Source organism: Callospermophilus lateralis, chromosome 8 (assembly GCF_048772815.1).
Source record: "Callospermophilus lateralis isolate mCalLat2 chromosome 8, mCalLat2.hap1, whole genome shotgun sequence".
Lineage (NCBI taxonomy): Eukaryota > Metazoa > Chordata > Mammalia > Rodentia > Sciuridae > Callospermophilus > Callospermophilus lateralis.
The window spans coordinates 55,836,489-55,850,787 of record NC_135312.1 but is presented as its reverse complement, the minus strand read 5'-3'; the positions used below and the strand labels follow the sequence as shown (position 1 = coordinate 55,850,787).

The 14,299-nt window shown below is 35.0% G+C and overlaps 2 protein-coding genes across 3 annotated transcripts in view; one reads left to right on the top strand and one right to left on the bottom strand.

The window, feature by feature from the left end:
* The window catches only part of Rassf6 (Ras association domain family member 6), a 41,439-nt gene extending 35,999 nt beyond the window's left edge, over positions 1 to 5,440 (top strand). For both annotated transcript variants that reach the window (XM_076864764.2, XM_076864766.2), the window contains 5 exons: positions 673 to 774; positions 1,095 to 1,146; positions 1,985 to 2,103; positions 2,211 to 2,308; positions 2,409 to 5,440. In XM_076864764.2, the coding sequence (XP_076720879.2) occupies positions 673 to 774; positions 1,095 to 1,146; positions 1,985 to 2,103; positions 2,211 to 2,308; positions 2,409 to 2,484 (447 nt within the window). In that variant the 3' untranslated portion in view covers positions 2,485 to 5,440. The remainder of the gene's footprint in view (positions 1 to 672; positions 775 to 1,094; positions 1,147 to 1,984; positions 2,104 to 2,210; positions 2,309 to 2,408) is intronic.
* Positions 5,441 to 8,952: 3,512 nt separating this feature from the next.
* LOC143405677 (alpha-fetoprotein-like) overlaps positions 8,953 to 14,299 on the bottom strand; it is a 40,876-nt gene continuing 35,529 nt past the window's right edge. The window contains exon 14 of the mRNA XM_076864037.2: positions 8,953 to 8,997. Coding sequence (XP_076720152.2) covers positions 8,953 to 8,997 — 45 coding nt within the window. The remainder of the gene's footprint in view (positions 8,998 to 14,299) is intronic.

Genomic DNA, 14,299 nt, shown 5'->3' with positions numbered 1-14,299 from the left:
TATCATCATCTTGTGGGCTGATCTGTGTTGAAGAAATGTTGCTACAAATGAGTGGCTTCCAAATAGATCACCTGGGCTGGGAATGAAAATAGCACTAAACTGTCATCTTAACATAGTGGTTAAGTGCTTGAGCTCTGGAGCTTGATAAAATGATTTCAAGTTTTTGTAAAGCAAAGTTAATAGGTTGCCCAATCTCTTGGTCTTAGTTTCTTCCATAATTTCCTGATTTACAAGGTTGTTGGTGGGATTAAATAAAATGAAGCAAACTAAGCATTTCCCCATTTATTGCTCTGGCACACAGAGTTATATTTCCTCCAAGATGAGTGTAATAAAGTGTGCACACACCATTAGTTACCTACTTCTGAGTCTCCACTTATGTATTACTTTTTCTCCTTAATTTAAGCGTATATCACTTGTATCATAAAATTTAAAATTAGTTTTATTTTATTATTGTGTTAAAAATTAATTTAGTAAGTATTTATAAAGAGTCTAGAAGAGTTTGATACATTGTCAAGACTGTGATAAATAATTAGTTATTTGAGAATTCTAGAATATCCTGTGAAATAATGTCATCACTTTCAGGAATTATATATTCTGCCCACTTCAGATTCAGAGTATGATTTTTGTTAGCTTTATATAATTTAAAGGACTTATATGACATGTTTTTCCTAGACATCAATTTTCACCCCGGCCTTTGGATCAGAAACTAAGGTCAGAGTAAACAGTACCATGACAACTGAAGAAGTAATAAAGCAACTTCTCCAAAAATTTAAGGTACTCTTTATACTAAGCAGAGCTATACATATCTTGAATATAATTTAACTGTGGACAAATAAATGCACTCTTCTGAAAAGACCCGTGAACATGTAAATCTAAATTGAATGTCCAGTTCTGAAGGAGTCTTTCCTTTGTATAACACCATTTAGTAATGATGCCCTGAGAAATCACATTATTTCCAAGAGGGCAGAGGTTTTATGTTTGAGAGTAAAAAAGGGAAGTGAGGATATAAATGCATAATTTGGAGTTGGTTGGCTTAGAAAATATCATGAAAACAAAGAATCATGTCTGTTCTTTTTTTTTTTTTCCATTGACAGATTGAGAATAGTCCTCAGGATTTTGCTCTTTATATTATTTTTTCAACAGGAGGTAAGATAGCTTGATAATTCTTTGTATCTGACTCCAGTGTATTATAATAACTTCATTCTGTGGGGGAAAAAAGAGAGGAAAGGTAGGAGAAGGAGAAGAGGGTTTTAGAACATTACTTATGTCCTCCAATTTCAGAGAAAGGCAATCTAAATTTGAAGTATCCTCAAAGAATTTATAATGCTTAAGAAATTTCTTAGTGGCCATTCGATTATCTGAATGGGGATCAGAACCCCTGGGGATCCACTGAGCGTTCTCCAGGAAGTGTTAGTCAATTCTATCTCTGTCCACCTCTGCACACCTATCTTTTTCATTTTCCCTTCTTGCTGTGTCTATTAGGGTAGTCATCACTGCCTCCCGTTTCTCCCCGACCTGATTGTCTCTTTCTTACTCATCAACTGCTGAGGTACCTCAGGTACCACAGGGCTTGTGTTCAAATAACCCTTATTTTACTTAATAATTGCCTCAAAGTAGTGATGCAGACGATATTATTAGAATATATTTATTACAATTTTTAGACTTTATTATTAGTGTCAATCTCTTATTGTGCCTAATTTATAAATTAAACTTTATCATAGGTATGTGTGTATAAGAAAAAGACATGCCCTGTGTAAGATTTGGTACTGTCTGCAGTTTCACCCACTGGAGTCTTGGAACAGCTGCCCCAAACCAGGGGAGGGGGGGGGATACTGTACCATTTCAAGTGACAGCTTCCTGTTGTATGTTCTCTTTAGGTCTATTTCTTCCGAAATGAGACAAAGAAAGTGAATGGGAAAATCATCTTTCTTCTTTTTCTCTAGGATGATCCCTGAATGTGGTTGATTCTTGTTTTCATTTGCAGAGCAGAGACGGCTAAAAAAGACAGATATCCCACTACTGCAAAGGCTTCTACAAGGACCTTCCAAAAACAACGCTCGAATTTTTCTCATGGATAAAGATGCAGAAGAAATTAGCAGTGATGTATGGATATGACCACCCTGAATTTGCCTCTGCATCTTCCCTCCTGACTCAGCACCTCTCACATAAATGTTCTGCTTTCTTTTTTGTGTGTGTTTTTTCTTTCTCAGGTGGCGCAATACATTAACTTTCATTTTTCCCTCTTGGAGTCCATTCTTCAAAGATTAAATGAAGAAGAGAAAAGAGAGATTCAAAAAACAATAGCAAAGTAAGTCAAGTGTGTGCACCTGGGCACTTGGTCCTTTTAAAAGACTGAATGCACAGTATGCGTCCAGTTTTTAATACTCTCTCCTACTTCTCATTTCCAGATTCCACACAGAAAAGACCATTATACTGAAATGTCTTCAAAGTAAACGGAAAGTAAAAACAGAGACGACAGTTTAGTAATACAGGCCTCTATTACTAAAACATGTCAACAAAATTACAGAGAGATTGCTATTTGACAAATGTGTAAAGTCTGCACTAGCATTCAAACCATTACCTGTGACTTTGAACTGGTAGAAAACCAAATGTTGAAGCAGCTTGTTTTTTCTTTGAAGTGATGAGGTTAACCAGGGTTCATGTTTAGACTAAAATGAGTTCAAATCTAGTTTCAGTAACTGAAATAAGTTTGGATACTGTGTATTCCAAAAATATCTATTATCGTAAAATGTGTAATGAACATAAGTTTTAGTGGCATTTTTAAATATTATGCAGGTCAAACTTCTTTTAGCTTAAATTCTCAAGAGAACTGAAATATCAGCAACTGACAGAAATGACTGGAAGTAAAAACTGCCAGTTCTTGAAATGAACAAGAATCACATTCTTACACCATCAAGGATCGGACAGTCACGGTGTTTCACATCTCCTGAACAAGCTGACATTTTCATTAAAGCCAGGACTGTCTCTCTTTGAGTTGATGACTGTAATATTACAGCTATCTATCTTTTGGGAAGGAAAAGATTATGGAGTCTGTTAAGAAATCCAAATTATCATTTTCTCAGCCTTGGCTCTTTTTTCTTTCTCTGCTCTACTAAGCACTTTCAAAACTAATCTTAAAGTTGAACTCCCTTTCTTTATTTTTCCAAGCAAATATACCACAAAGACTTAATATATTGCATTAGATAAAACCAGACTTAGCCACAAATATCTATTTTTGGCTGAATGAGTACAGTGGATAAAGCACAGCTCTGGTGGCTATGCCAGGCAGAGGTCTGGAGCTGTGCTGTCGAAGCACCCTGTTCTACAAGACACACTGGAGGTACTTACAGTCTGCTAAGCTCATCTTGAAAAAACCCACTCAGAAGGAAGAAATACTGCAAGTTCCAGCTATGATTTTATTTATGAATCTGTATTAAAATGAAGAATGGTGCAACATTCTTCCACTCCCCAAACTACTTCCACTTGCATTTTTCATAAGCATTGTGTTATTTTGTTGGTCATTGTTGGTCATTGCATATTCTAAGGAATAAGGTTGTATGTAATAAACCCAGGTGAAAGATTAATTATTAACATTAAAATGTGAAACATTTTTAAGACAGAGGTATCACAAAAATCTGAACTGGTTGAAAGTGAAAGTGTACTATGACTTTTTCTGTTACTCTTTTACTGAGTAAAAAAGAGGCTTCTACTTTTATCATCAATGAGTTAACAGGAAAATAGTTTTGTCTCACTAAAATAAGATAAATGTGATAGTTAAAATTCAGTATACTTTAAAAAATTAAGGCAGTATCAAGTGCCTTCTATAAATGATAAAAAATTAACATATTGAAAGTCTACAAAATGCATAAGTACCAAGCCTTGCATTGAAAATAAAAAGATATATGTTATGAAATGATATGAAAAGAAAAATCCCAGATAAGGAAATGCAAATGGCAACTAAGTATATGAAAAAAGTTGTATCTTAACAGCGATCACCTCTTTGTGTATCAATGAGTAGACAGAAACATGCAGTAACTTAAACAGGAGTTTTCGTATAAAGAATTACGAAGTCATGTTAGGAGAGTATATGTAAAGATGGTAAGAGAACGTGAAAGGGTACCTAAGGCTGAGGGAGACAACCCTAAAAAGGAAGAAATTGGTATGGGGATTTCAGAATTCACTGGGAAAGGTATGGTTGCAGCCCCCTGGATAGTAGAAGTTAGGGAGGATGCCCAGGCCAGAGCAGCAGCACACTTGCATGGCAAGCAGGAACTAACCTTTGGAGTGTGACTAGATGAGGGAGATACACAGAGGGACTAGGAGCTTTTGTTAAAGGTGGACACGAAGACTGGGAGCTGTTTTGCAGGAATCTAGAATAATACTGTATAATATTTAGGCTGGGGCATCTTTGAGGCTGCATGGAACAAATGCCAGGAAAGAAGCACACTAGATCGCTGACCCCTCGAGTCTGGGAGCAGACACTGTGGCCCAGATGTGACAGCAGCAATTTGAGCCAAGGAAGAGGCCTGTACCTGGGCACCAGGGTAGACCACATTGGCCAAATCAAAAACTGGAGAAGCAGATGAAGAAACAAATGCTGAAGAAAGCTGCACCCTACAGGCAACTTGGGCTGGAGAAACTACTCTGAGCTGAGATGTGGAGAAACAAAGTCCTATATCCGGGAATCTGGCCTGCCACCTCCTAGGAATTAAGAAAGCCTCCTTTCACCTGCATCGCCCTCTGCTGGCAAAGCATGACATCATGTAAACTGCAAAGGAAACATTTAAAGGGCTGATGCTCATTTTCATAACAAGAGGCAATGAACTGAATTTGGAGTTGAAAAACAATAACATAGTAACTAGCATGTCAACAGAATACAAATTCTATTAGCAAAGATAAAGAAATGTTAACTTCTCAATAAATCACAATGATATGGGCACTCAGACAAATGATAGAAATACAAATAGGTGTGATTTTTTTTTTTTGAAAACAAGTTAGCAGTAAGCTTATTCTATAATTCTACATGAAAGATCTTATATAGAAATAGAGATGCAAAGACATTCTTCAAATATAATATTGTCATTTATTGTGACAAAAGGAAGTGAAAAACATAAATGTCCAAAAAATAGGAAAAAAATTTAAGAAGAAAAAACACATTTACTCAGAAAATGTTATGTGGTCATTAATTTTTTTTCAAATTGGATTATAGAGCTAAATTTTCTTTATATAGCTAAGTAAGAATATATACATATTGCAAAATATTTATTGTCAACAAGATACATATGTGTTTATATGTGTACATGCACACACTAATATTTGTATGTACACACACAAAAAGAATCTAAATGTAATTTTGTCTGTACTATAAAATTATGAGTGATTATGTATTTCTAGTTTTGCTATACTTATTAAGCGTTCTATAATAAATGTGTTAAATTTTTTTTTCTTTGTATGTGTTGTGTGTTTATGGTACAAAGGATTGAACCCATGGGCACTCTACCACTGAGATACACTCCTAGCCCTTTCTGATTTTTTAAATAATCAGTTTGTTTCATTTTTATTTGGGGTTAGGGTCTCACTTAGTTGCCCAGACTGGTCTTGAACTTGTGATATATCCATAGAATCTTTGGTACTTTTCCTCTCAAAAGATGCAGCCTAATCCTCCTCACCTGTGAATGAGTTGGACTTACTGATTTCTTTTTACTTTTAATTGAAAAATAGCTATTCTATATTTATAGGGTTCAATGTGATGTCATATGTATACATTGTGGGATGATTAAATCAAGTTAATTAATATATCCAACACTTCACATACTTATCATTTCTTTATGATTAGTATATTTAAAATCTACTCTTTTAAAATAATTAGTGACTGGCTTCTAATAAGGGAAAGCAAAAGGAAGCATGTGTGACTTTGAAGATTAGATCATAAAAAGTCACTGTGTCTTCTTCGTTGGGCTCTCTCGCACATGCGCTCGCTCTCTCTCTCTCTTGCTCTAGGGGAACAACTCTCATGGCCTAAGTAGTCTTAGGAAAAGGCTTACCTGATGAGGCATTACACGAGGCCTTTCACCTCTGTCAAAAGCTAGCCAGAAATCCAGGCCTCCCATCAATAGCTACATAAATGGACCAGCTTGAAAGGGATCTTCCACCCTCTGTCAAGTCTTGAGATAACTTTACCCCATCTAATAGTTTGACTGCAACTCATGCAAGACCCAGAGCCAGAAAACTCAGTGCAATCACTGCTGGATTTCTGATCCTTGTAAACAGAGAATAAAGGCTTCCTGTGATATGCTGCTAAATTTTAGGATAGCTCATTATATGGAAGTAAACAACTAACACAATTTCTGAGGCAAAAATCTGTCTATTTAAGAGTTATTTTGCATAATTCTATAAAGTTTTGTCACAAACACATTTTTTCTTGTTTTATGTAGTTCAAATACTTCACCATTTATATATTGATCAAATTAAACTCTAGATAATTTATTATTCTTACTAACAGTAGAGAACCTGTCACATTCATCTTTATATACTTTGTTGTACTTCATATGGTGCCTTGTATATAGGATGTGATCGATAAAAATAAGTTGAATAAAGTAATTAGTGAATGAATAAGTGAATAAATTATTAAATATTTATTATTAAATACTTTTATAAAATGTCCTTTATAAGTATGCTTCTTTTTTTCACAGTCTGATCCAGTAGCTAAAGAAATATAGAAACTCTGGTAAGTGATTTTCCCTAAAATGGGAGTATATTTTATTATCTCATGGCTCTGTGAAAGACAGTGAAGCAGTGTTCTTATGGATTTTGGGGCTATTCAGATTGCTTTCAGGAACTGAAGTAGAAAGAACTCCATTTGCAAGGCAATTGATGAAGAGAAAAAGCTAGCAGTTGTAACTATTAGGCTGAGGTAAGTACATAGGAAAGGAAAGGAGAATAAGATGCAACCAGGGAGGGCAAAACCCTTCAATGGCATCCATTTGCCTTCTTAATAATATGTTAACACTTATTGGATTGAGCCACCTAAAATTATCAATATTTGACTTAGAAAAAAGCAATTTCATATAGTTCTACCTAATACATTTACCACTCACTAGGCACTATTTTAAGTGCTTTACATATATTGACTCATTTAATGCAAATGAAGACATTTAATCCCAATGAAGACATTATTCTTTCAAGTCCATGTTATAGATGAGAAAAGTAATCCATGAAGAGGTAAGAAGATTGCTAAGATCTTTAGTAGGAGAAAAAGGTAGGATTTGTACCTCTGACTCTAGAATCCACACTCTTAGCACCCATAATCTAGGTCTTCACTTTCAACTAGGCTCTTTCAGTCTGGAATTCTTTTATGTGTCCTCACTTCTATAATGGGAATCATAGTACAGTCATCCCTCAGTATCTGTGGAGGATTGGTGTCAAGACTTTCCTCAGATTCCAAAATCTGAGGATGCTCAAGTGTCTTATATAAAATGACATAGTGTTTGCACATAACCTACCCACATCCTCCCACATCCTGTCAATTATCTATTGACTACTTATGCTACGTAAGAGAATGTAAATATTATGTAAATAGTAGTTATATTGTTTAGGGAATAATGACAAGGAAAAAAGTCTGTGCGTGTCCAGTACAGACACCATTGTTTTTCAAATATTTTCCATCTGCAGTTCATTGAACCCATGGGTGAGGAACCCAGAAATAACGAGAGCCTACTGTACCTACTCTACTGGACGCTTGTGGGAGTCATGTGAATAATACACAGAAAAGCTGGCACTTTGCACTTGAGACGTGTGTGGTAAATAGTACAGTTAAACTAGCAGAAATCCTCACCCACCCTTGCAGCTTTCTATTCCACTAAGCCTTACTGTCCACCATTACTTCATTCCTGTCTTAAAAACAGCCAGATGAATCACTCACCTTCCCTGAAGACCTTCCTCAGTTGAAACTAACTGTTCCCATTTCTAGAGCTGGGCTAGGGTCACTTCTTTCAATGACAATATATGATCTCAAATTCCTGTATACCACAATGAGAGTTCACTGCTCTTGAAAAAACAGAAATGTGAGATTTGCTTTTTATTATAATTCCTTATGTGCTTCTATCTTATATTAATTCATTAGAAATTTGTTCTTACTATATTCATATTTACATTATTCCCTACAGTGTCTAGCACAGTGCACTGAACACATTATAAAGCCCACAACTGTTTATTGGATTAATTTGCTAATATGTACTACCATATTGAAGTCACAGTGGTGAAGAAAAACAATATTTAAAATCAAATAAAGAGCACTGTAATGACAATGAATTTTTTCTTCTGTATTTCTCCAATCAAAAGTAGGTATCTATCAGGAAAGTAAATATTACTGATTATTTCATTATAAAAAAGAATCTGGCAAAAGTAAAAATCAGTTCAAATTATAAGTTCTTTAGGTTATTTATAGCAAGATTTTCAGGGTAAAGACTAATCATCACCTAAAGATCAAATTAATATCAATATATTAGAAGCCCATGGTACCAATATCAGTGACATATGTGGGGAATGGTAATTTTATGATAAAACATACTTAATTAAGTTTGCTGACTTTCAATAGTGATATAGACAGAACTCCAAATCACCCTTGGAGTCTTTTTCATGGTGACAGACCAGCAGCCAATTCTCAGCTAGATATGGCAGCTTTTACCTCTACCTGCTGCTCTCCAGAGGCAAAAACTTACAAGGAGAAGGGAAAGGAGAGTGGATCGTCTGAGGGTTTTGATAAGTAGCTTTCTGCTCAGTAGAAAGAACATATTTAGTATACATTGGGCCAGTGTTCTTGGATAACATTGTGAGGCACTAAAGGTTTATTTGTTAATTGTTATTTTCAATAATCAACATGAGTTTCATTATTCGTGCAAAACAAAACAGTCTTCTTAGCCAAGATCCTACGTTGACAATTTCTGGCATTATTTAGCCTTCCAGGAAAGACTGGCACTTTTCAATCAATTTTGACCCCTAGAGAAAAAAGCAAATAAGCACAAATGTGAAGGGGTGGATGGGAAAGAAAAAATGAGAAATCTAAACAACTATGGTCCCCAAGTAGAAAAACCTTCAGGAATTACTATGCCCAAGATAGGCTCTACTATAGCCTTTCTTCAAGGTACTTTTCCACAGACTTAGTCCCTTAGCATAAAGATTCAATTCATTTCAAGCTCTGTTCTACTTTGGGGACAAATATATATATATAAATTTTTTTTCTCCTCACAAAAATGCTGTACTCTTTGCTGCAGGATATAAACAGATCATTAGCATCAACCTCTTACTGAATTGTAAAACTAGTCTAGTCTGCCCCCTTCACCACTCAGTGAGGTACAGAGACACCAGCACCAGATTTGAACCACCCCTGCATGTGGACATGAATAGACTTCTATATTCAATCCAGCAGTTCTCCTCAGTTTTTACCTGTACAGTTTTTATTCAAATAAAAATCATTTGTAGCAGCCTAGACAGATGAAGTGAGATCTTTAGCTAATGTGAAAATGGAGCTTCAGAACCCCACTGTTAAGGTACACACACACACACACACACACACACACACACACACACACACACCTGACTAGCAATCCTATGAGCCCCAGGGACTCTGTGGAAAATCTTTAGAAGACTGTTCATTTAGTCCTTCCTCCTACTCTCTTTAAAATGTACCACACTAAATCATTCGGACACTTTAGAATCTATTTAGAATTGTTTTTATAAATGTTTCTGGAGTTCAAGATGCTTATTTGGTAATCCATGACTTTTTAAATCAATTTTCATGGGAAAGTTCTTTATAAGTGTAACCCAAGACCTTCGATATTTAATCTTGTCCATTTTCTCAGAACAATCTTTTCCCACATCATTCCTTCCTGACCACACTTATTCCATGGTTCCCTGGTAAATTTCTGTTATGATAAAAAATTCTGTAAAAAGAAAAGTTTCTGACTAAGATGAGGTAAAAGAAAGTCCTCTAAGAAAAATATTTTAATAATGAGAATGGCCTGGAATGAAATAAAACCAGTGTTGATAACGCCACAGCTAGAGACGAGGCCCATCCAAGACTTGGTTACGGATTATATAAAACATGGACTCATGTGAGGGAATGTGGAGGATAGAAAAGAAAAATCTTCTTTACACTGAGTTCAAATTTCCCACTGTTTGATTTCCTATGATGCTGGGCCTGTTGGGGGACTGCTATCATGTCACCCACCCTCAGATTTAGGATAAGTATTACCAGTCTATTCCTCCATATCCCCATGACATGGTTTTTAATCCCTTTTCTACTCTGTATACTCTGGACTTAACAATTTCCCATATCCTTTTAAAATATGTTACTCATCTTTTCTGCAATCACAATGCAGTAACAGTAAAAATATACAAAAAGAGAAGAAACCCCTGTCAATGTTTTAAAAACTATAAAAAAGCACTATCAGTTTAAGAGATGTTGATGAATTTCTAGTGAGAAAAAAGAAAGCAATTGGGAATAATATTGACCAATATATCAAAGTGGATAAATAGGATCTCAGAATAGAAACCATAAAATGATGTATCAGCAGCAAAAGACCAGAGAGTCATTGATTTCTGCACTGTTTTTGTTCCTTTCTAGTGCCAAGTCCATTTTTTCAAACTTCCCACAGATTCTTAAAGCCACCATTGTGCTTTAAATAAATTCATTTTTTACCTAGGTTAGATTAACCAGAATTTAATTTAATTAACAATTAAAGAATTCCCTCTGGCACACCAGCAAAAGTTCTATGCAAATATGTGGACAAAATAATCTTTAAAAATGCAAAGAACCAAAAAGTTTTTCTCCAAGGTATTCATTCTGGAAAAAAAAAATAACAAAAGACAGACATAACTTGAAAATGCAGCCCAACAAAACTTAAAAGAATTCAAGAAAGAACACAACATGGGATAATAGAAATAGTCCAATTTACCCAGGATTGCAATAAAAAGAAAACTCATGTGGATAGATACTACTTGGATCTAAAAGTAACTCAATTCAAACTGAAACATTAACCCAGAGGAGTTTTCAAAATACAGCTCTAAGTTGATAGAATATTCTGTCATAGAAACTATGTAAGAACCTGAAATATTTTAGTGGTGTGATGAAGGTAGGGGCTTTGTTGTTTTGTCAACATAGAAAAAGAAAGTCAAATAAAGTTCTCAAAAAAGGAAGAATATACTAGGAAATATTTAGTTTGCATATTTGGAAAACTAAATAGATGCAGGCTGATTATGCAAAACTAAGTAGATGTGGCATGATTTTCTGCAATTGAGAATATATTAGAAAAAGAGAAAAGATGGCACTTAATCTTGACATCTGTAAGATCATCTCTTTTGAGAGATAAGAGGGTAAGTTACTGACCTATGTGTCAACCTGTACATGGTTCTGTTATAAATAATATTTCAAGTAAACATGCCATTGAATAGACTGTTTAATAGCTCCCAGTTTATAGCAGCAACCTATTAACAAAAGACATAAATGTTACAGAAGCAAAGCAGGATGTATAAATCTAGACAAAGCAGAAGTAATAGAATAGCTTTTTTAAAAGATAGGAAAGGTGGGCTGAGGTTGTGGCTCAGTGGTAGAGGGCTCGCTTAGCACACATGAGGCACTAGGTTCAAACCACAGCACCACATAAAAATGAAATAAAGATATTGTGTCCACCTACAACTAAAAAATAAATATTTAAAATATAAAAATAAAAGATAGGAAAGGTTGTATAGAAATTAAAGGAAATTTAGACATGTCAATCAAGTTCTCAGAGGATTATTAGACACTGAGTAAAGTTGAAGGATCAAGAAATAGAATATAACCAATTAAAACTAACAATAAACACACACACACACACATATACACACACATACACATACACACAGAGTCTTTGGATACAGATAGGATGATTGAAGTGAATGTAAGTGCACTGTATTTTTAAGTGATGGTAACATTTTAAAAAACTATTAAAAGGATGATAAAAATCACAGGTTACTAGTAGTGAAAGTTTAAGATTGGTTGCCTCTTGGAAGTGAGGAAGCTACTCTGCTCCTCTACTTGAACTTTTGCTAAATTTATGTATTACTTCTATCATTTTCAAGATGATGTAGAATATCAAGAGACAATGAATTATAGCAACCCCAAGTGATAAGATCAATATAAATTGAGGTTATCAATTTGTGTAATCCAATCATAGTTTTCCTTCAGGAATGCATGCCAATATTGCAGTACCTTTGACAGTAGAGCAATCAAACTGTGAGTCTCATGGTTACATATAGACTATTAAAGCCAACAGGTCTCTTCACATGAACTTCTGCTAAGTAAGCCTCATTCAACAGCAAAACTTTACCTTTTCTTCTTTGTTAAATTTCATATGTTATTTTCAAACCATCATTTCAACCTGTCCAAACTTCTGCTAATTCATATTAACTTGGTTATTTTCATAGCAGAATTCTCATAACAGAATATGGGATCATGATAGAATATCCTCATAGTCTATTGTTTTGTAGATTAATGTCTCAGGCTTTAATTATCATTCCTCACAGGGAGGATTTTCTGTGAGTAGCCTAAAGAATTTCTGTAAATACAATTTTCTCTTTGAGCCTGCGAATGACTACAATTCACATTACTTCACGAAATGTATAATGCCTCTTCTCTGGACAGCCCAAATTCACACTGGTAAGTTGGTGAGTGGGTTGAACAGGTTATATCTGCCCTAAACTATTTCACTCACTCTGTGTAGATAAAATAATCCGAATCTCCTGATTTTTACCCTCTTTTATGTTTCCTTCTTACTTTTGCCAACAATGTAATATTGACTTTGTCTCTCCTTTTTCTCCTTAGAAGTATCCTTTATTGTGGGCTTTCTTCTTAAAATATGGCTTCCATCTTATCTATAAATTGCTTTCCCTCCCAACAGATATAGCTGGACAGGCAGGTTTTAAGCTTGCCCACTTTTCTTTCAACAGGCAGAACAGGCTCACATAATTGACTGCTATTATCTCAGAAAAGAAAACAAAGTATATGCCTTGTAGGTCCTTGGAGCAGTTAGTCTTTTACAGTCCTAGGAGCACTTATGCCTCCTCACTCCTGGAATTGGGTTTCGTGGAGACTCCTGGGAAGTTCCTGGGTATTATTCCTTTGCACTACAGTCAATCCCAGACTCCTTCCACAAATGAAGAAGCCAGAGGCAAAACATTTAATGATAAGATTCCAAAATATTTTCATATTCTCTTCCTACCTTGTATACTAGGCATTTTGTATTCAGTTATTTTGAATATATTGTCTTCTTATCCTCATATTTTATGTCCCCCAATTCTTTCACAATTATGTTATTTTTTGAACTGTTTATTTCTGTTACCGTCCTTGGTTCCAACTTCTCACCAAGAGTTAGTCATAAGGAAATACTGAAGAGGAGGAGGAACAGGTTATGATTATTTAGGAGCACCTTAGAAAAATGCTTGCTAAAATGTGCTGCCCAAATCAGCAGCAGCAGCAGCACCAGGAGCTTGTCAGAAATGCAAATGTCAGTCCCCACCCAAGACCTACTGAATCAGAAACTCCAAGTGCAACACATTTATTTCATTTTAACAAGCTTTCACAGGTGATTCTGTTATACACTAAAATTTGAGAATGTTGCCTTTGAACAATTGCACAAAGGTAAACCTGACTAAACTTCAGAGATTGGCATAATTATGTAAAATAAGCATTTTTGTCTGGATTTTTAATTTTAATTAGCATGACATACTCTTCCTATAACTTCTGTTTTTCCCCTGAATTTTGGGAGAGATCCTAAAGTAATGACGGAAGGGAAAGAAAATGAACAATATTTGTCCTTTTTAATCATTCAATTGAAATTTTCTTTTATGAAAACAATTTTAAGTAAAAGGAAACAGGAATCTTCCTGTAACACTATTGATGAAATAATGTGAACAAGAAGAATTCAACCTCAAAAGCAAGATCACTTCAAAACACTCCCTTGGGAATCTATAGACACAGCCCCTTCAGTGGAAGTATTTTTATGAGTGGGATATGAGGTTGTTACTCAGGTGAGGACATGTTTTCTGAATGCTTTATGAAAGTTAAAATGGATTTAAAAATAAACATTTTGTACTATTCCAGAGGTCACAAACATTTTCTGTGCAGAGCTAGATAGTAAATATTTTGGGTTTTGTAGTTCCTATATTCTCTATCCTAACTATTCTGCCACTATAACAAGAAAGTAGCTATAGACACGCAATGAATTAATAGGTGGATCTGTCCTTCGTCTGCATTCTCTTGCTA